This window comes from Momordica charantia (assembly GCF_013281855.1).
Source record: "Momordica charantia cultivar OHB3-1 chromosome 10 unlocalized genomic scaffold, Mcharantia_2.0 BLBB01000010.1, whole genome shotgun sequence".
NCBI lineage: Eukaryota > Viridiplantae > Streptophyta > Magnoliopsida > Cucurbitales > Cucurbitaceae > Momordica > Momordica charantia.
In genome coordinates, this window is record NW_028275158.1 from 14,063,854 (window position 1) to 14,088,378 (window position 24,525).

General features: G+C 32.8%; 1 protein-coding gene across 2 annotated transcripts; it reads left to right on the forward strand.

Annotated features, from left to right (window-relative positions):
• Window positions 1-2,260: 2,260 nt before the first annotated feature.
• LOC111023912 (WAT1-related protein At3g30340) lies at window positions 2,261-4,201 on the forward strand. 2 transcript variants are annotated; one of them, XM_088118977.1, is made up of 6 exons: window positions 2,261-2,334; window positions 2,605-2,824; window positions 2,917-2,979; window positions 3,055-3,171; window positions 3,237-3,621; window positions 3,696-3,941. In XM_088118977.1, exons 2-6 carry the CDS (start codon window positions 2,643-2,645, stop codon window positions 3,849-3,851), a joined length of 903 nt encoding a protein of 300 aa, XP_087975103.1. In that variant the 5' UTR covers window positions 2,261-2,334; window positions 2,605-2,642; the 3' UTR covers window positions 3,852-3,941. The 2 variants fall into 2 exon arrangements, with proteins under 2 accessions (XP_087975103.1, XP_022157110.2); XM_022301418.2 differs by lacking the exon at window positions 2,261-2,334 and having other exon boundaries at window positions 2,608-2,824; window positions 3,696-3,847; window positions 3,938-4,201.
• The last annotated feature ends 20,324 nt before the right edge of the window (window positions 4,202-24,525 follow it).

Below are 24,525 nucleotides of genomic sequence, written 5' to 3' on the forward strand. Positions count from 1 at the left end.
TGGAATAATTTGAATTGTTTGAATTAGGTTAATCATATGAGATATGATTAAGTAATTGATACATGATATCAATTGAGAAATTTGGTCAACATATTTAAATAGAATTTAAATATTAAAATTATGAATGCAGATTCATAATCAGAGGCATGGATTTAGTCAAACAGTCGAATTTCGGAAAAAGTCAAATAGTCTATTTTGACCCGAGAAAGTCAATGGTTGAATAAGAATATTAAAATGATATTTTTAACCAAGTTGGTGGAATATTTCACTAACTTGTTGAGTGGAACATTTAAATAATCTCTAAAATCCACATTTTGAAACTTAATCATGGCATGCATGAGTGGAGTGTGTTGTAAGCTTTTGGTGAACTTAGACATGTATTTTGACACTTAGACATGCCATGCATGAGTAGAATATGTATTGTAAGCTTTTGGTGAACTTAGACATGCAAGAGTTGCATGTAATTTTGCCTGTTTAAGAAGGCCTTTGTTCAAATATTAAAGACTCTTGGAACCTTTGGCCATTTTGATGGTTTTGAAAAACTTACATAACTTATTTTAGCTCTATATTTCTTTCAAATTGTCCTTCTCTAAAAGAGTCCCATCACTCTATTCTAAGCCTTGAGAATAGCTAGGAAGACCTCTTGGTGGTCCTCGTTGGAGCTATTTGAAGAAGTTTGAAAAGCTACAAAGGTATGTAATTTTCTCTCCTTTTCTCTAAGCATCATAATGTATGATCATGCATGTTTAATCATAGGTTGGAATATGCATCTAGATTGTTATTTCGATCCTTGCTTGCTTCCGCTGCGCATGTATGTATTTTGTCCATCACCAACAAGTTTTTGGCGCCGTTGCCTGGGACATCAATTTTCACATCATATGCTCTTTTAAGTGAATTGTTTCATGAGTGATTGTTGCATACCTCTATCATTGAACTTAATTGTTATATCTAATTTTTAAGGGAGTTGCCTATGGGCACAGGGCCTGGGTGGTTGAACTTTGATCCAGAAATTGAAAGAACCCTTAAAAGGAGAAAGCGTGAGAAGATGTTGAGAAAAGAAAGAGAAAATCAAAAAGAGAATGAAGCTGAAGTAGTTGAAGTAGTTGAAGAAGTTGAAGAGTAGACCATCGAGATGAATCGAAATCCACGAGATCCTCCACCTCCACAAGATCCACCTATGAACGGAGATATGGTAGGTGAAGGAGCAACAAACCGAGCTGGAGAAGTGCCTATTCTGATCCTTCTAGCTGATAACTGAGATGTAGCCATGCGGAACTATGTCACTCATGCGTTCAATAACTTATATTCAGCGGTAAGTAATCCTTTGTCCCAAGCCGCACAGTTCGAGCTTAAGCAAGTCATGTTATAGATGTTGTAGACGATGTGCCAGTTCGAAGGATTAACTAATGAAGATCTCTATTCCCATCTCTTTTTACTGAAATAGCTAATGCATTTCAACTAAGACTAAAATTGTTTCCTTTTTTCTCTGAGAAACAATGCAAGGAATTGAATAAATGCGCTAGAACCAAATTCTATCACCACGTGGGCAGAACTGACGGAGAAATTTTTGGTAAAGTACCATACTTTGCCAAGAACACAGACCTTCGAGAAGACATTGTGTCTTTTCGACAAAATAAGAATGAAACAGTTCAATAAGCTTGGGAGCGTTTGTAATTAATTAGAATCTCCCCATCACTGTGTAATGAACATGTGAGTAACCATGTAAAATAATATAGATAGTTTGATTTATCGTTAAACTAAAAATCTATATAAAATCACTGGTCATCTAGTTTTCCCTTTACCAAATATTTTTTTTCTGAAAGAACAGAGAAAAAAGACACCCATATCCACAAAAATCTAACCCAACCGAAAAACAAAGTTGCATGTTAAGACATTGGACATCTCACAAATGGAAGAAGGAACATGAAACCAAGCCCGTCCGTTGTGTGAGCAATGCTGACACCTATATTTGGCCTAAATGATGACACCTATATTTCGTTGGTTTAGAAACCATTGAAACCATATCTGAGAAAAAGAAAAGAACATCTCGTGGATGATCAAAATGGCGTGGCATTAAGGGACAGTGATGTTGACCAAAATGGCCTGAAATTAAGAAGCAAGATGTTGAGTAGTTTAAGGAACTAACTAGGAGTATTAGCACCTAAAATTAAGGATGTTGCTGTTATAACAGCTGTGTCATGACTACATTTCAGGAACTTATAAATCACCAACCTAAGAACCCATGTTTCAAAAACTCATATAGAGAGAAAGCAGCATCTAATTAATCACATTGATTCATTTACAAAGATTTTTTCAGTGGTCGCAGACTCACAGGTACGACGATATAACCCACTCTAGATCTAAAATTACGTTATGAATCAAAACTTATGGAACCATGTGTATATGGGAGAACATTAGAAAACAATGGCTTTCAATATATTGTCATTGATCTGGTTTTTGGTTCTTGGGATTTGAAAAATTACATTCAAATCCAATTTATCTGAGATAAAATTTTCTATGTTTGTTGCTAGTTGCAATGCTGAGTTAAAAACTGAAGGTTTGATGTGATTTATAGAATTCGAAGTAATCTTGGTATGTTGGCAGGGCCGTTATTGGAGAGAGACAAACTTGTTTGTGTGAAGATGAAGGACGTGGAGAGTTTGAAGCCGTTGATCGCGATGGTTGGTGTAGATTTTGGTTATGCCATAGTGAATATTCTGATGGAGGCAGCTCTTAGCGATGGAATGAACCACTTGACTCTCATCACATATCGGCTCGGTATTGCATCCATTTCCTTGGGTCCCATCGCCTACTTTTACGAAAGGTTTTAATTTTAATTCGTCGATGATGATGATAATAGTAATATAATTTTTCTTCTTCTTTTTATTTGATATTGAATGGTTTTGTTGGTTGCAGAGATGGGCGAGACAAACTCTCATTCCGCATCCTCTCGTATTTGTTCTTAAGCGCCATTGTAGGGTAAGTTGTAAGTTTGAGAATTGAGAATAATTAATAATTGATAATTAATTAGTGTAACTGTGTTTCTACTTGTAGGGCTTCGGTCACTCAATACTGTTTGCTTCTGGGCATTGAACACACCTCTGCCACTTTCGCCTGCGCATTCCTCAACCTAATTCCTGTCGCCACTTTTCTCATGGCTCTTCTACTTAGGTATTCCAATTTTTAATTTTATGGTAAAATGAAAGTGAAACCCATTGGGGGCCTAATGCATGCAGGTTGGAGACGGTGAAGTTGAAATCCAGCAGTGGACAAGCCAAGATGCTAGGAACGGTGGTTTGCATCTCCGGCGCCGTGTTGTTGATCACGTACAAAGGGCCAGCTCTGGCCAACCGTTCATACGCCGCCGCCGCCGCCACCGCCGTGAAGAAGACGAATTGGACGTTGGGGTGCATAGCTCTGGTGGTCGGAACTCTACTGTGGTCATCATGGTTTCTCCTGCAGACCAACATCGGGAAGAGATATCCGTACGAGTACTCCAGCACTGCCATCATGTCCTTCTTCGGTGCCGCCCAAGCCGCCGTCTTCAACCTCTGCACACGCACCACTCTTTCCTCCTGGGGCCTACATGGCAAGATTCAGATCATCACTGTCGTATACTCTGTGAGTACTTTTCAAAGCAATTGAATCCAATTTTTGTGTTGTGGGGAACTTGAAATCAGTTAGCCAAATGGTAGGGGATGATCGGATCCGGGCTGTGCGTGGTGGGAACGTCATGGTGCGTTAAAAAAAGAGGTCCAGTTTTCACTGCAGCCTTCAGCCCACTGGTTCAGATAATTGCTGCCGTCTTCGACATTCCCGTCCTCCACGATCCACTCTACCTTGGAAAGTAATTAACTATAACCAGCTCCTTAAATTAATTTCTTAATTATTACTCAATAATATAATGCCCAACAATTATTAATTATTATTCCTCCAGCTTGTTGGGGTCGCTAATTGTAATAATTGGACTCTACGTTTTGCTGTGGGGGAAGAGCAAGGAAGTGGAGGGCTCTGTTTCAAAGGTGGTGGCCATGGAACAAATTACAACTACAACTGCTCAAGATTATCCCATCAAAGAATTAAACCATCATGATAATCCATAGAATAGAATGGTTACACAGATAGAGTTGCATTTTTTGTTTTTTCGGACAGTTTTGCTGATTAGTATTTATACAAAAAAATAATAATAATTAAAAACGAAAGAAATTATTTTTCAGTTTCTTCTAACCAGCTCATATGTAAAAAGAAAAACGTGTGTTTTGGCATTTGGAATTTGACACAAATGATTTCAAACTCCAACATTTTAAAAGATAGAAATAATTTCAAATACGTTAATTGTGTTTGGAACCAAACGGATTTGAAATCGTTGAAATTAAAATTTATTGTTTGGAGGTTCATGGGAAAGGAAAAAATAATGTATAAATTTTATTGTTATGCCCTTATAATTTTACATGATATTATATAAATAAATAATAGTAATACAAAGATATTATATAAATAATAATAATAATACGAGGTGCGCGTAAGCTCGGGACACTCATGAATATAAAAAAATATGTTTTAATATGAAATAGTTATAATGTCTACTACATATAAAAATAAAAGGGGATTTGTAATGGGTAGCATATAAGTTTTCTATATTTAACAAAATAGCATGCCTTTTTTATATTTTCAGATATAGCATTTTTTTGAAAATCCTAATTTTAAAATTTTTAGTATTCCCAAATTACCCTTTTCAGTTATCGCTTCGTTATTATATATCAAACATATATCACATATATATCAGGAGTATATCTGACAACATTAGTATATCAGAAGTAAATCAATAGTATATGAAAAGTCAATCAGTTCTATATCAGTTGTATAATAGTAAATCACTATTTTACCTGCTTTAACCCTTTGTCTTATATTTTTTTGATCAATTAGAAATTAGTAGGTATTGGCATGCATGGAAAATGAGAAAAAAATTTGATACTTACTGAAAATGAGAATGAAAACTTGAAAGGAACGTGAATGTGAACGTCAATGGTGATTTTCGAAATTATTGTGAATGAGAAATCAATTAGAAATTAGAGGTAAATAAAAACTTAGGGTTTTTCTATATATCAATGATATATCAAGTATATATTGTATATATATCAATAGTACAGTTAAGTTTTATTTAAAGTTTTAAAGATCAAAATGAAAGCAGCAACAATGTCATTCTTAAAATGTTTAAATATCATTCTTGGGTATCAACATGAACATCAAATCAGCAGCAAAGTCCTTCAACCAAAAACTTAAAGGTTTAAACATCAAAACGAACCAGTAGCATAAACCAAAAGTAGACTAACAATGTCATTCGTAAAATTATATAAAAGAAGAAGCATAAGTTCCAGAATCATAAGTTCCGACAGTTTAGAAAAGCGTAAGTTTCATTCTTGTAGAATCTTTAGGTAAAAGCTTGGGACATCAATCTTCGTTCTTGGTGATTGTCGTGTTTTCGGAGATACTATCTTTGAAGCTTTCCGTTTTTCCATAGACAACACTTTTGGCGTTGGTTTATGTTGTCTTTTGGGACGAACGACATCAACATTTTCGACGATGTTTTTTTTTATTTCATTTTTCTTGTTTGTACCATTGCTTTTATCTGAAAAAAAAATTATTTCATATATTAGTATATCATAAAACATATATTAGAGGTAATATGTTCGAAATAATTGGTAGATATCATAGTTATATAAGAAGTAAATGAATTTCATATCATATGTATATCAAACATATATCACATATATATCAACAGTATATATGTTAATCATAGTTATATCAGAAGTAAATCAATAGTACATAAGAAGTCAATCAGTTCTATATCACATATAGTAATAGATATCATAGTTATATTCAGAAGTAAATCAATATGTATATCAAACATATATCACATATATATGAGCTGTATATCTATCAATCATAGTTATATCATAAGTAAATCAATAGTATATCAAAAGTCAATCAGTTCTATATCACCTATAGTAGTATATATCATAGTTATATCAGAAGTAAATCAATTTCATATCATATGCATATCAAATATATATCACATATATATCAGGAGTATATCTGTCAATCATTAGTATATCAGAAGTAATTTATTGTTGGTTCGGGCCTACAGGGTATATTTGTAATTTAGAATGTGGGCCTCCGTTTTTTTGTCAAAAAAATGCTATATTTGAAAAACTCAAATCTTGTTGCTATTTTGCTTATTTTCCTAACTTTTTTTGTCATATCTCAAGTTGCCCCAAAATAAAATTATTTAATGAGATCAACTTAATAAATTAAAGGGTAATTGTAGTGGGTAGCAAAAATATTTTATATATTTAAAGAAATGTGGTTTTTCAAATTTTCAAATATAGCAAAATATTTGAATTTTTATTTTCAGAATTTTTATTATTCCAATTTTATGTATATTTATTATTCCATATGAAATCTGATATACATCCAATCTATATTTGATATACATCTTATGTATATTTATATCTGATATAGATCCAATCTATATCTGATATACCTCGGATGTATATTTGTATTTGATATATATCAAATCATATCTCATGTACATCCGATGTACCTATGATATACTTCTGATATACATTCGATGTAACTCTGATATACTTCTGATATACATCTGATGTACTCCTGAATATGGTTAATACTAGGGTATTCATCAAAACAGTTTAAACTTGTAATCAAGCTAAACTCTCTCAATCCAAATCTTACAAGGTTCTCATAAGATTGAATATCAATGCTTCTCGTGGGCTCTTTTCAGATATTCGACGAATTAGATTCACTAATAACTGTAGTGGGCCTCTCCTAATATTAAATGACAGAAAGTGTCGAAATTGTTTACTTCTAAAGATTTCTATTTTGGCTAGTGTTAGCATCCTGAGAATGTTATCTATTGATTCTGATTTTGAATATTGTTGCAGTTTTGCACCACAATACTATATTTCTTTCTCCTGTTAAAGTAAAATCATTATATCAGATGTAAACCAAACTATCACATCAATAGTATATCAAACACCCATTTCAATAGTATATATATATCAAACACTCGTATCAGTAGTATATCAGACGCTTATATAAATAGTATATCGCATGTATATCTGATATACATATTAGTATAGTATACCGCACACTCATATCAAGCGTATATGCGACTATGATATCAGTAGTACATCAGACACTTATATCAGTAGTATATCAACCATAAATATCAGCAGTATATCAGAGGGAAATGGAAACGTAGGTTTTATGGGCTTGAGTTTGGACTTGTAGGGCAATGTTGTCACTTAATATGTGGGCCTCCGTTTTTTTTTAAATGTTATATTTGAAAAATCAAAGCATGGTTGCTATTTTGCTTATTTTGTCATATCTCAAGTTGACCCCAAAATTAAAACTTGTAAATGAAATTTGAGGGAAAAAATAAAAAAATAAAAAAAAACTTATAAATATCTCTCTTTAAATATATATTTTTTAAAATCTTAAAGCGAATTATTTTAAATCTAAACCAAAATAATCTATACGTTTATTTATAACTAAACAAACTGTAGTAGGGTAATTTCTTAAAAGAATAAAAACCAAAGATCTATTTTTTCCCTTATAAAATATGGTAAATTTGGATTTTGTTACATTTTAATTTCAAATTCTTCCAAATCTTAGGTAGTTGGAAGGGAATTTTTTTTTTAACAAAATGTGATTTAAAATGCTTCTTGATTTTAAATTCCTCCATTTTCTTTGCTAACCAAACAAGAGAAATCATTTAAAAATCATTGTGATTTACAAATCCTTGAACTGCTTATTGGTACCATTTTGTTTCGAGGTATAATCTAAAATACCATCTCATGGGCATTTAGAATTCCATTTGCGCTCCTCTAGCCCCAGCTTTCGTTTCTCAGTATCAGTGTGTCACATAGTGTATTTATTGTTTGTGTTCTTTCCGATCTCTATGCATAGAGATCAGAAATTTCACTGCTTCACTAGAAATTTCCTCTGCCTCTACCGTACTATAGTTGCTGGTTTCTACCGCGAGTCAAAATATATCTATAGTATATATAAAATGGATTTTAGGGAGAAACTTTATCTTCCTATTTTGCCTTTTAATTTTCAATGTTTTCTATATTATTTTAATAGCAATTTTATCTTTTCACCCCTCTCTTTCAAATTCCACTTACTTCTCCCGCCAAATCTCCTCAAATTCTACTAATTCTCTCTCCCATCTCTCTTCACATCACTATCCTTTTTTTTCCAATATCTTTTTAATATATTTATTTAAGTTAAAATGAACTAAGAAAAAATAAAGAAAATAATGAAAAAAGTTTGAATAAAAATGTTTTTAATTTATTCCTAAAACTTAATTATAAAACTGGAGAACCAAAAAATTTGGGCCAATCATAAACAGCCACGTCATTATCTATTTTATTTAGGGATTAATTATATATTAATCCTAAATTAAATTAAAGATAATTTGACAATTAAAATATGTAATTGGGTCATATGAGTATTGGGCTTGAAATCGATTTGGTTCACAAACTTGGCCCAAAATCCAATTTACCATGAAAGAAATTGGATTAATATTTAAATTTAAATAAATCTATTTAAAGAATTGGGCTTGGCCCAAAATTATCCAAGCCCAATGGCCCACCAAAGCCTATGGAAACGTCTATAAATAGAGGGGACCTCATTCATTTTGAAGGTTCAGAATTTCAGAATTGAGAGAATTCACACCAAATTGAAGACTCTCTGAAGACTTGAAGATTCGAAGACCAACTTGAAGACTTTGAATACTTGAAGACTTGAAAACTTTCGAAGAACATATAACTTTGATCCAAATTCAAGAACAAGCATCTCAATCTTCATATCAAGTTCGAGAGAAAGAATCAGAGGATAAAAGATTAGAGATTGAATCCACTATACAACACATACTACAAATATAAAAGTTCAACTCCACAAAAGATAATTTCTCCGGAAATCTCGTGTGAACAAATTGGCACGCCCAGTGGGACAATCTCTACCTCTCATCTCCTTCTCAAGACTTGAAATCATAAAATCGTTATGAAATAAAATAAAGTAAAAAATGTGGTCTAATCATAATTAAAAGTATAAATTAACAATAAATTCAAGCATGTCTCATCACTCCTCATCAATGTCAATGTCATCCTCAACGGTGTTGTCGTCATCTCCATAACTATCAGTAAAATATATTTAAACCACATATAGAGTAAGTGTAAAAATACTTCGTAAGTGGGTTCTCATCACAAGGAACCGTTCATGCTCAAACACACGCATCATACTTACTGCTTGCATACCTCAACCTATCATATGAACCATGGAACATCCTAATTTAACATACTTGATGTTGCTCATAAGCTTACATATCTAAACTTAATTTTGCGCCAGAAATACCTCATACAATAATTGTCAATTCCATAGGTAATATTTATAGGGTAATTACCCCCATAAATACTATTAAAATGAACTATTTTGTTTCCCAGGGCCCTACCCTTAACAGAAACCATACATGTCATATATATCACAAATCTAACTGTATAAAATAACTGCTTAATTTGGATATTTCATGCATAACATTAATCTTACATAAATTCATTACACATAAGATCACTACTAACTGAACTATGAATGCATGCAATGCCTCGCACATGTCATGCTTTACCTAAAGAATACTTAAGCTATTGACATATTTAAAATGAAATGATAAAGCCACGTAATCATAGCATGTTTTGCAATATATCAAATTTAATCACAGTAACCATTCAATAACAAAATATATTTGAACAACATGGATGACATAATTCAATAACAAAAAAGCGAGCATATAACATATTTCCACTATAGCAAATTTGGATTTTAATGACAGTAAAAGAAAAATTAGGAAGGAAACAACAACGAACATAAAAAACGTGCTTAAATTTTGTTTTTTTTAAAGTAACCTTTAATGGCGGTCTAGAACCAACATTAAAAATAAGTTGTAATGTCATATTTGGATCATTAAAGGTGCGTTTGGTTGGTAATCAGAAAATAGAAATCTGAACACAAGAGATCCAGTAAAAATCAGAATTGTATTTATTGTTTTCAGTGTTTTCAAACATGTGTTTGGTAATCTGAATTTAAAAATTTGTTCAACGTGTGTTTAGTAATATATTTGTAAACTAGAAGTAGTTACAAACTAAATATTTAGTTTAATCTAATGTTATATCAATTAATTTATTAACATTTTTTTTATGAATTTTGTATCATTATTATTTTACAACGTTATATAATTAAGAATACATTATATTTTACATGTTTTAATTTTAACAAAGAAGTAATATATTTATCGAAGGTTTTATTTTTTTGAATGTAATTCTGCATCTTAAAAATTTCAAATTCTGAATCTGAAAACACTAAAACATTAAAAAATCGTTTTCAGAATTTCTATTGTTTGGATCACGGAATCCGAAAACAATTTTCAAAAACGAATTTCACAAATTTTGCCAAACGCATATTCCCTGAATCTATGAATGTGAAAATAAAAAACAGAATCAGACTTTCCAACCAAACCGGCCCTAAAGTTCCTCTTTAATTCTTTCAAATTTTCTTTTCACTTTTTCCCGTGACTTTCTTCTTCCTGCTCTCAAGGTCTGTCCCAACTCACGCCCAACCACCCTCCCTTCCCTCTTTAGATCTCCGCTAGCGACACCTCACTGCGATAGCAATGGAGCCACGACGAGCTTCCCCCTCAGACGAGCTGCAAAGGAACGTCTCCTTACAAGTGCAAATCTTAAGCAGTGACGTGTAGCGGCACTAGATCTGCACCATATCCGTAGAAGATGCAATCTCTGGACCCTTGGGCGGTGTTTATCAACAATCACTAATTATCTTCCTTTAATTTTGCCTCTGAAAATTTTCCCTGTAAAAATATGTTCTATCAATTTGCAGTTGCACGCTTGCTGTATTTGGGATCACAAGCTTGTTGAAGCTAGTTGAAAGCTCAAGAGAGCTAAAGCTGCAACTCGTAAACCGAAATTCTCAGCTAAGGAAAGAGTTACGGATGCGCTCGCCTTTAATTTCTTCTGCTTCTAAGCGGTACCAACCTTCTCTTCTATCACTATTTCGTATGGGTGACACGCTTTAATTTGATTTCTGATTTTGTTTTCTGATGATGGGCTTCTACAATATTACATTTTCATATTGACTATTATGTTTTTTGTTACCTCAATTTTCTTTTTCCATCTGATTAAACAATTAAAGACTATTGTAATTGTGTTTGTATTTGGAACTATTTGCTACAGTGTGGTGAATGGTGATGGAATTGAATCAAACACTTGAATTTTGATTATGTATCACTTAAATTATGCTCTTGATTGTAAAGAAGTCATTAGGTCATCAATCAACTCAGAGTGTTGGAAATTTTAAACAAATCCTAATTTATGATTATTATAAAATAAAAGCCATAAAATTCTAGAACAATCAAGGCCAAAGATCTAAGCATGGAAGAAAACCAAAATCTATAAAGAGATTAGAATTACCTGAAACCATTGATAGATTGACCACGATCTACAAGAAGTTGTGGTTTGTGGTCTTCCTCAACTATGCAACTCAGACCAAATATGGGCAATACTCTCTGTTTGATGGGGAACAGAAGGCTCAAGAAGCATAGTGTATTGGGAACCATAACCATATATTTATAGGTTAATCCTAGGGTTTCCCATAATCCCCTAGGATTAATGGGCTGATTTCTACTCAGCAAGCCACACTACTAAATGGGAAGTCATGGGCCCATAATTAAGATCACTTGTATGCCCATTAAATAGCCCAAATATAATTGCTCTTTAATTTGTTACCCACATATGAATTAATTATTAAATAAATTCCAACAATCTCCCACTTGGGTAACAATTTTCTTTATTAGCAATTATATTAATTTAGTTCTTTAGTGCACATCTCAATGCTATTATAATAAACTTCCCTTTAATAACAATCCGGTCCATCTCGTATATCGATGAAGAACCAAAGCGACTGTTGTCATATGTATAATCACGACTCAACCTTTAATGATCACCACACCAAATATACTCAATGACATGGATCAAGTGTGGAAGAGCAGCATGAGAATTACATGTAATGTGATCTAAACATGTCTATTCTCAACTGGTCCAACTTTATTCTTTAAAGAGATCCAAATTTATGCTTTCTAGCTTTATGTTAAACTACATCTAGAAAGAAAATCATTCAAAGTAACAAAATAAATCATCTTCTTTATTCTGCCGAAAAGAAAAACAACATGTCTAATTTAAGAAAATACAAACTCTCGCTCAACTGATATACCATAATTTTCACATCTATATGAGCATTATGCTCGTAAAAATTTTGTGAAAATTCTTAATGAGCAGATCCGCAATGATGGAGTTGCATTTCTTTAAACAAAAAAACTCTGAATTTTCTTTATCAACTAAAGCTTAAATATTCATACAAAAGCTTTTGTTGCTGTAATATGGAAAAATACAAATCTTTGTCAAAATAACCTAATGACAAAATTTAATAACCATATTCTTAAGTTCGTTGCCACATACAAAATGCTATAAACACAAACTTTAGTGGTGAAATGGACTAAAGTGACTCTCTACCACGAGATAGTAGTATCCTTTAACATATTAGTAAATATAGCCTCAAAGGTGGATCTAGATGGCAACTAAAATTATCAAAATCAAATAGCCTTATGATCTCTAATTAATATGATTATGATGAGTGAGCATGCAACTTTTTTTTTAACACCTTATAACTCTTTAGATCCAATTAAGAGTTATCAAAAATTGCCTTTCATTCTTGATATGAATACTGCAACGGAAGCATATAGACTTTAAGCATGAATTTTTTTAATTTTACTTTATTATTCAAGAGACCTCTATTGACAGTGAGTTTATCTTCACTAGTGATTCAATATCCCCTAGTGCATAAATCTTTATGCTAGAGAATTTGCAATACCTTTCAACATAGTTCTTTTGTGAATTCTCAATGATCCTTGAAATTGATCTTACAATATCATTTCACAATATAAAAGAGATATGTTCATGCAAGTTTTCATCCTCTAACAAGACCTTTATTATGTCGCAGACATATTACACTAGGTAAATAAATTTACTCCCACTAAACCTGTAATTCATAATTATTACTCCTATTACCTTCCGATATTACATATGATAATATCAATATGTAATGAAAATTATGAAATTGCAGATAAAAAATTCTTCATTGAGATCACAGATGAATATAAACATTTTGAAACTTTGTGTTACTAGATCAAAAGTTTCCAAAATATACAAATTTATTGATTTCATAAATTATACAATTAAGAAACCAATCTTTATATTCATCTGATAAAACTCAAAAAGTTATAAGTATTGTCATTTACTTGAAATAACTTTTCAAGAAGCCATAGAAAAGATCTCTAAAAAATTAATGTCAGTCTTAAGATTTGAAATCATAACAACTAGATGAGCCTTATATTTGTTAACATTGCCTTTTAAAAGCAATATAACAAAATGTAAAATATCATCGTTGTTTGTTGTTTCAACACATTCTTTATGACATTTCTTTTTTCTTTTTAAGAGATAAGACTTTGCTTAACTGAAGAGAATATACTATTTTTATCAAACTTTAATCTTTATAATCATATTTCTTCTATCTCTTCTACTTACTTTAATCACATTTTTAACGATGTTGAGCTTGTTTTACTAACTTTATTCTTTGCTAATATTATTATAAAGAGAAAATAACTAAATTTCTCTTAAATACAACATTCTTTACTTTATCTTCCCCCCAAACTCAACATCCTAAGAAACTTTAAGATCTCATCCATATTAACTTTAAGTGGGAACTACCTTTAGAAATTATATATATTGAAAGACTAGTGTATCTAGAGTGACAACTAAAAACCTTAAGTCCAAGTCTCGTAAAACCTTGAATTGTAAGTGATTTTAGTTGTTTCTTTATTTGGTACACTACTTAAACTTTTTTATAACAAACTTGAGTGCTTTCTCCAAATAGACTGAGGGTAAGGAAAAATGATTTGTCATATTTCTTACCACACCTTTTTGAGCTTTGAATCATTTTATAAGCAACATATATCTCAGGTTTGCCTGAAAATATATATTACTTATTAGCTCTATAAATCCTTAAAGGAGTTAGCAAATGACTTAGACCTTATCTTTCCAATCCATCATATTTCCTAACGATCTCATTCACTACGAATTAATATATATGACTTTTAAGATATCCAGGAATAAAGACCTCTCCTATATCAAATATCGGTGTCCTTAACGAGAGTAAATTTAATTTCTTATAACTTTATGCAATGTTGTTAAACATTTAAAGAAGCCATATTGAATAGGCTATAAATTGATGTTCTACAATACTAAAACTCTCAATTTGACAATTCCAGTTATGTCGCATTGATCATTCCTAATACAGACTTGAATGTCTGTTTAATCTTGAGAACCAACAAGCAATGAAGAGAAATACCAAAGTCTATTCAACACATAATATAAGTTTTCATATGCAAGTCTAGCTTGTTAAATACCCTAAGTGAGAAGCCAAATTTTCTTTATACCTCATGCGACAATGTATTTGGAACATTTTTTTTTGTTTTTTCTTATATATGTTGAAATTTCCTAAAAATATCAAGAGAAGTTCTAAGCTTGATTCTTTTGTGATCTAGGCGAATATATGTTCCAAATAAACCTTAGTACCAACTTTAATTTCTTTCTTTAAGGAAATAAACAATTAATGAGTACAATTTTATCTTTTCTTACTTAACCTATTTTCCTTGAAACATCTCATAACCCACTAGATACCTACTGTATAATGTCTCAAATGGTATCAAATGCACAAGTAAATCCTTGAATATTTTAAATTTTGTGCATTAGATCCTTTAGTGTACTCACTAGTGTTCCTTTATTCTTTATTAGAAATAGTCAACAAAAATTTAAAGTCTATTCCTTTTGTACTTTTCAAAACAATCCTTAAGGAACTTTCCTAATTATTTCCTCATTAAATATAATCCCCTTGAATGTTGCAAAACACCGCCATAATACTTATGTAATTAAGGTTACTCCGACTTTTCAAGATCCCAATTAAACCTTAGAGGAATATTTATTTGCAAAAGTTGAGGTGTTTCCTTTCTTTATAAAAAATTCATGCAAACTTAAATAGAAATTATTCTTAAATACACAGTAAGGCAATTAAATAATATTTAACAATAACTAATTCAATAATAAAACATGCTCGAAATTAACCTTAAGTATTTATAAAAATACTTTATAATTAAACTCAATGAGGACAACAAGATACCTAACACAACATTGATAGCCTTCCTTTGGGACGACAATATCAACTTGCAAGTGGTACTCTCCATGTGGTGATCAAACATTGATAATCAATCATGTCAAGTGAAAGCCTTCATTTGGGCCGGCAATCACTCACATGGCATAACTTTATATTATCCATGTTTATCACCATCTAACTATATGTGGACCTGTTATTTGGCCAAACTGAAGTCTTCCTTTGGGCCGACTACAGAGTGCATAAATACACAGATCCACAAACATCGGATAATTTTGAAAGATATCAATATCATAAATCAGAGGCTACTTTGGCAGCATGATTCATCAAATTAACACCAACCGATAGAATCAGACAATTATGCAACATATATAACTTTAATTATTATTAATTTTATCTTTATGAAAATAAAACTACCAAAATTATTTCAAAGTTAATAATAATATCTTTATATGCATAATTTGATAATTGGGAAAAGTCCTCTAAACAATTTATTAAATCCATAAAAAAATAAAAATAAAAACTGGATTTTCCCAAAAGGAATATTATTGATATTATAACTCATCAAGAATTCAACATAGGCTATGGAGCATTAATTGCAGCACAATAATCTAATATCAATAATTAATTCCATAATTGTCAGTGTATTTGTTATTTGGCCAAATTGTGACCTTCCTTTGGGCCGATCACAATTCGCATAAACAACAATACTCAAATCTCACAAAATTATTACTTTATTATTCTTAATTGTTTCCATATGAAAATAAAATACCTAAGTTATTTTCAACAATTAACAATAATATTTCTAAATCAAAACATTCATAGAAATTTAAAAATTGTGCAAAGTATTGATTACATTGTTAATTTATTCACCATAATCAACAATCTTTAATTAGCACAACATAAAAGAAAAATTAAATCAACCTCCATATTTAAATTCACCCAGAATATTCAAAACAGAATATAAATTGATAAATAAATAAATAATTATTAAAAATTAAATAAATAGCCACAAAAAAAAAAGAACATCGGTAAGTTTGCGCACTGCAACATTTAAAAATAGTTGGTGCTAGGGCATTATCTCCATGCACCAGCCGTTATCTTCAAACGACACCTTATTGGAGTGCCGCAATTTCTTTAATTTTTCTATTAATGAAAACTAAAGATTCACCATCACAACTAATTTGTTAATAAAAAAAAATTAAACTTTATCAAATTAGTCAGGGATAAATTCGAACATTTTTCAATCAATTAAGAATTTTAATCATGTGAAAATTGTTCAAACATCTTATCAATCCAAATAATTTTAATAACTTGTTGTTTAAATAAATAAGTTATTAAAAGAACAATGAACTTAACTCTTAAAGATCCAGTAATCATCCATGCAAAACTTGCTCTGATACCACTTGTTGGAAATTTTAAACAAATCCTAATTCATGATTATTCTAAAATAAAAGTCATAAAATTCTAGAACAATCAAGGCCAAGGATCTAAGCATGGAAGAAAACCAAAATCTATAAAAAGATTAGAATTACGTGAAACCATTAGATAGATTGACCACGATCTGCAAGAAGTTGTGGTTTGTGGTCTTCCTCAATTATGCAACCCAGACCAAATATGGGCAATACTCTCTGTTTGATGGGGAACAGGAGGCTCAAGAAGCATAGTGTATTGAGGACCATAACCATATATTTATAGGTTAATCGTAGGGTTTCCCATAATCCCCTAGGATTAATGGGCTGATTTCTACTCAGCAAGCCACACCACCCAATGGAAAGTCATGGGCCCATAATTAAGATCACTTGTATGCCCATTAAATAGCCCAAATATAATTGCTCTTTAATTTGTTACCTACATATGAATTAATTATTAAATTAATTCCAACAACTCCTTCCGAAACCACCGCCAAATGTATTAATTACACAAAAAAAAACATTATAAAGACAATCAGCATTGATTTGTTCCAAACCAAAGCCACCAGATGACAAGTTGAAGACAACGACTAACATTTTATATGTATAACATTTTAATTTTTAGAACTTAAAGGTGTAAATTGGAAATAAAATTTTAAAAAACTTTTAACATTTCGAATTTTCATGCCATCCCCTCTTTCCTTATCATCGAAGTCTTAACATTCTAACTATATATTTGTAGTAGGATGCCTAGGTGTACTTGTATATACGAGAAATTGAGTATATATTTCGTATTGTCTGCATTATGTATCTTGGAAAATAATAAATATGGTCTGTGATAGAAAAGAAGTACCTTATGAATTAAGCAAGCTTCATAATCTAGATTATTTGTCTGGCTTCTGTAGATGGCGATAATAACATTTCATTATTTGAAACTTAAAATTTTGTTAGCAGGCACAATGCATATCTAACTTTCTGCTTCTTCAATTTGTTTTACATCATCATTTGTATGTATCAATGTGTTTGGGGAGAGAATACCCTGGACACGTGGAGGACCCCTATTGGTGCTCCAAGATGACTCATGAGTCATGCCCAGCTCGGACGCCCGAGATCACCACCGCTAGCGTTGACAGATGCTAAGTATGAGGGCCGAGGTGAACCTGGCCGAGGTCCGACCTACCGGGAAGCTCGGTGGGGGCCGATGTGAACTACTGTCAGCGGCGTGATTATCGGGTGTAACCGTCGGTCTCGAGATTACCGGGTGTAACCGACGGTCCTGAGATTACCGGGTGAAACCGTCGCGAGATTGGCGGGACTACCACCCATAAGTAGAGGACCTCACTCCGCGATCAGGTACGATGATTTCTGACCTCGAACTAAACTGGGAATCCGACCTATACTGACTTGATCGTCGGAGTGCTCACCTTTTTGTGCAGGTCCGCCCAAGTATTCAGATCGGTCCGGAGGCCGAGTTCGAGCTGCAATCAGAAGTACACTGTTGTGCATATCCTTGCATAAACACAATGCTTTACATGTCCACTAGCTATATATGCTGAATCTGTCAAATTAATTTTTGTAAAAATACAATACTATTTTTTATTACAACAAAATACTACTATTGAGATACTATTTTGTGCATAGGTTTAGAGACAAGCTTGGTTAGCCACGTAGACAACAAACAATGTTTTTTAATTAAATTATTAACTAAATACGTTTAAAGCCTGTCATTGAAAGTCAATAAGTATATAAGTATATATATATATATATATATATATATTTAATGACGCACATATGATGATAAACACTTATAATGAATGACATGGAATTGTTATTAGAAGCGATCGTCAATGAAGAGAAGCAAGGACGCTCGAAACGATGACGAACATTTAATGATGCATATATAATGGTGGACACCTATAATGGCGGGCAATGCCCGTCATTAAACCCTCCGTCATTGAAAAAGAAACAAGGACACTCTCATATATAGATGACAGTGACCAGACCGTCATCGTTTCCTTTTACAAAAAGACATACAAGGTGATAATTTAAGATAGAATCCACTTACCTGAAATTTGTTAATTAAAGATAATTCCTTCCTACTAACAATAAACACAACTAAAATTATGATTCAATTACCTGAAATAAGATTTCTCAAAAAGCCCTTATTTCTAGGTAGGTTGATAATTCTACTAGTATAAATCTCATAATAATTGACCTACCCCATAATATGAATAAATTAACAATTAAATTTGTAAAAACTAATTTTTAATCCCCATATTAGACCCTAACGTTCTACTACAATATCAATAAAAATAATTTATTGAATTTACAAATTTACAAAAAAAAAAAAACTATAGAAAACACATAGTACTAGTTTTCACCATTTGAAGCCTTATTAGAATTAATCTTATAAATTAACTTTAATACATTAAAAATATGTTTTATGCTAATTTAAAGCTGCCAGTCATGGTTACAAAAAATACAAAATTAAAAAATTTCATTTTTCATACTAAGCAAGCTAAAATTATGAAAATAACATAAACCGTTAAAACCGTTATAAAAAATTTTATGAACCTTCTAAGCCATTTTTAGTTATTATTTTTGGACTTAAAATTAACAAAAGGAACTTAATACCTAAATTAGTATCTATAATTACCTAAAACTAATCTACATTAGGAAGAACGATGCTCACTGTTGGTGCGTTTTTCTCTCTACCGTAAAGAATACAGTGAGAAAATTTCCAGCATCTAAAAGAGCTTGAAATGATTATGGAAACCTTAGAAAAATTGATGTACACACGCTTAGCTTCTATAAAAAAATTATTATGAAAAAACCACTACTATTTGGGGGTGAAAATCGATCGTACTGCCATGTGGATGACAAAAAAGATCGAACTTAGATGGTCTTCCCTTGTGACCAACCTGAGGTCTTCTATGGTGGTCGACCTGAAGGTTTTTTTAAAGGCTGACCTGAAGGTCTTCCCTAAAGACCGACCTCATCAAGGTCTTCTCTAATGGCCGATTTGAGGTCTTCTCTGGTGTCGACCTGAAGTTCTTCCCTAATGCCCGACCTGAAGGCCGACCTGAAGGTCTTCCCTAAAGGCCGAGTTGAAGATATTCCCTGAGGACCGACCTCATCAAGGTCTTCCCTAGTGACCGACCTAAAGGTCTTCTATGAAGGGAGGAACGACCTTCCATACTTAGCCGAATTCTAGATGACAAGTGTATGAACTAGAATAGCTACTCTCGACAGGCCGACCTTGGTCTTGACATGCTCAACTGCTGGTCGGATTCCTTGTCGGGTACTCGAACATATAAATAGGGCACTTCACTCTTAAGTCAGGTATGTATTCTAGCTTGATCTCCATACTAAGGGCGGAAAGAGAAGAAATTCAACCTCGTACTAGGTTGGAGGAAATGTTTGTTGGGTGTGTTGCCCTAAACTCATAGTTTGTATTTTGTAAAAACAAATGTCTATTTAATAAAGTTTTATTCAATAAATTTGTTGTTGAATCATAGCTTTGCATTGTCCAAAATCCAATAAACTAAACATCCAAGGTTATTTTTGATGTAATCGGGACAGTATATATACTGGGTATATAGTTGATATACGGGGTATATATTTGATATACCCCTGATATATGAATGGATAATATCCCGTGAATAACCGAAAGGGTCTATAGTATATGGATAAGGCTGGGTACCTTATCCTGGCAACACTATGGATACGGCCCACTCTGTAAAGGTTACAGACGACTCGATCCAGGTCGTTCGTGTGGAGACATGCGAGTGGGGGTATCCTGTACAATGAGTTTGTATAAGACCGGACCGCGAAATAGGAAATCTTTAGGTGTAACACCGTTAACTAATAGATTGCCATTTCTTAGGATGACCAGGCAACTCATTCTCAATCCTGAGTGAGTTATGGACTCCTGCCCGTGAGGGCTCGTTCTTTGATCTGTATGGGTGAGAGTGGCCCGAGTCGCCGACTCAACATTCCTACCATTTTGGGGACGAGACCGAGTGGGGAGCTGGGAACCTAACTTCACAAGATGGAATTCACTCCTCCCCGACTTTAGGGGAGTAGATGAGTGTTCCCTTAAATGCTGACTCCGGGACTTGAACAAGGGGCCCCACCCTCTCATTGGCCGAGAGGGACTCCCGGTTATTGGTTGGACCATAACTGGGTTGTTCATTAGAGGAGCAGTGATGTTTAAGGAGTAAGATGTAACTCAGGGGTAAAACGGTAATTTGACCCAACTTGAGTTACGAACACTCGTGAAGGATTGACTCGTCATTAATGGTCATATATCCATGGACACGAAAACATTCTGCAGTGAGAAGAGTGCAACTGCGGGTCTTTAGTGGAATGACCTGTAGTTAACGAATCTAGATTAACTCGGTCTATGAGTTTGACCGATTAGTCTTGCATCGTTGGAGCTTCTGATCTGTAGGTCCATTAGGTCCCCTTGCTAGCTCATAACGGGTAAAACGAGGATCAAGTTTTTGGAAGAATTTGAATTGTTCAAATTACTTAAGGGATTATATGTATATTGATACATTATAATATGTAGTTAATTATAAATTAAAATTATATATTATGAGAGATATTATTTGAATGAGATTCATATTAAAACTATAGGTTAAAAAATAATGTGCATAAGATGTACACTAAAACTATAGGTTATACGAGAGAAATGTTTTAGAATATGATTCTACTTTTATAATAAATAATTAAGTGTTAATTATTTATGTATATATATATTTATTAATTATTAATTAGATTAATAATTAATTATATTAATTAATTTGATTAATTAATTATTATATATATTTTAATTATTATATATATATATAAATATTAATATTAACTCCCCTGCAAATTGCAGGGGAGTGGGAGGTGTTGTGACGTGGGGAGTTACCCCACGTCGCCCTTCTTCTTCTTCTCCAAGTGTTGGAGAAGGGGTTGAACTGTTTTTTTTTTTAAAGAACAGAAAAGAGAACTCCCACAATTCTCTCTCAAAATTCTCTCAAACTCTCCCTCTCTTCTATCAAGGTGCTACCACAAGCACGATCCCGAGACCCAAGAGGATAGCGAGGAAGATCCGGTGGTGGTGTTCGAGGGGAACTTACTGAAGAAACGTTCTTCAAAGGTTTGTATTTCCTCTGTATTTTCCCTCTGTAAAATTCGATTTTGTATCCTGAAAATTAGCAACGAAAGTCCGCTTCCGCTCCGGGATTCACATCCTTTCAATGTTGCACCTTGCCAAAAGTGTCGAGAGAAGGCATCAAAGAGAATCGTCGAGGTATGTTGACCCTAAACCTATTCCTCGTGTAATCCAAATTTTGGAAAGGTTAGTGTACCTACTTTAGTCTTGATGATAGAAATTAATGAGCATGATATACTTTGTGGAACTATATATGGAATATCCACTACTAGTACTAGAGAAGCATTGCATGACTTAATTTCTATTGATAAGGAAGAAAGTAAGATGATTGATGAAATGCTTTGTGATAATATGCATGTTGATCCTATTTCATTAGATTGCAAAGTATTACATGATTGTATGCCTAGTGTTGAAAAGGAAGGTAATGTGATTGAAAATGAAACACTTTGGTAATGTGATTGAAAATGAAACACCTTGTGAATCAATGCATTAAAATCCTATTGAGTCCATTGTACCCATGTCCATATAATTTGCAAGGTTGTATTGAGAAGAAATGGTAAAGGGAAAAACACTCTATGTTTTTATTCAAATTGACACTTAAAAGATCCACAATTGATTCTTCATGCATATTTGACCCAACACTTTAGATGTTTATTTTTGATTTCATTGATTTTATTTGCATAGTTTTTATTTGTTTAGCTTTAACATCAATTTGCATATTATTGTTGAGTCCATAGAACTAAGAGCATTAGGCTCAAGGTTGTCTTTATCTTTGATTGTCTGTGGTCTTAAGTATCATTTGGTATCTTTTGTTTCTTAATATCATTCGGTCTTGTTTGTTGCCATTTGATTCTTGTCCTTGTTCCAAGACCGACTCGCCACGAGCATTCAAGTGAGCGTCTCCAAAGGGTATCCACATCAATATCCACCCTACCAAAAGGAGAGAAACCGAGAGGTCAAGTAAAGGAGTGAGTGAGAAATATAAATTGTTATTTTCTAACCTTTTTTATGGCAACAAGAGGCAAATCTCAAGGAGAAGGAACAAGTCTATGATGCGTAAACTATAATAACCATGTCTTTAATGTATCTCATCAAAGGAGGAAGGATCACCATACTAGTGGCTACCTTGGACACTCAATCCCTAAACTTCCGAATTTCCATAGAAGTACGAAGCCAGGAGAGTATCGTCATTGGGAGGACCAAGTTGAGAGCATCTTTGCAAAACACCATTGGAGTGAAAGCATCAAGTTAAATCTTATTATCACTTGTTTGAAAGATTATACTATAACATGGTGGGATGCTTTGTTTTTGAATAGGAAAATTATCGAGAAAGTCGAATTACCTCATGGAGAGAACTCAAGCCATTAATGAGGAGCCAATTTGTTCCTAAGTCATTAGTCAAGTTGAAAAACTTGAGACAAAAGGACAAAAGTGTTGAAGCTTACTACCACGAAATGTGCTCATTGCTTGAGGAGCTTAACGTAAATGAAAATGAGGAGACCACCATGGATCGGTTCTACAATGGATTCAATGGAGAGATTGCCAAGGTGATTGCGGAAAGAGAAGAAATTCAACCTTGTAATAGGTTGGAAGAAATATTGCACCTTGCCAAGAGAATTGAAAGAATGCATCAAAGAGAATCTTCAAGGTATACTAATCCTAAACCTATCTCTCGTGAAATTCCTACTTTAGGAAATGTTTGTTTGCCTCCTTTAGTCCTAATAGTAGAAAATAGAGAGCATGACATACTTTGTGGAACTACGTATGGTATACCTACTACTAGTGCTAGAAAAGTATTGCATGACTTTATCTCTATTGTTAAGGAAGAAAGTATTACGATTGATAATGAACTACTTTGTGATACTATGCATGTTGATCCTATTCCATTACATTGCAAAGTATTACATTAAGGTATGCCTATTGATGAAAAGGTAAGTGGAAAAATTGAAGATAAAACATCTTGTGAATCCAAACATGAAATTCCTATTCCCATAGATTACAAGTTGTTGGATGACATCTTACCTATTGTTGAGGAAAAATGTGGTGAGGTAGAAGAAGACATGCTTGGAGGAACCGTGCATAAAATTGAAAACCAAGCATTGCATGATATTTTGTCACTTGATGAGAAGAAGAGTAGTACATTAGAAAATGAGATACTTTGTAATCCTATGCCTAACGTCCCTAGTCGTGTAGATAACAAAGTTGTTTTTCATTGTGAAATACCTACTCTAGAACCATTAATGCATGAAGAATCAATTGTGGATGTTTGTGAGTTGATAAATATGAGAGAAAGTGAAGAAGAAGAGTTGAGACCGAAGCATGAAGAGAAGAAGAGTAAGATCATTTATAATCGACCTTACAGCCAAATATTAAGCGAGTGTTGAACATAGATCTATTCTTTCAAGCTAACATGTTTTTTCCAAGAACTTGTACTCTCCCAAGATTTTTACAGGAAGTTCCAACTCTTCACATCAATCATGGCCGAGCACAATTAGAGAGAAAAGTCATGGAGGCTCATGACAACATGGAGCTTAAAGGACTTATCATACCGTCATCTCATGACTTTAAGACCAC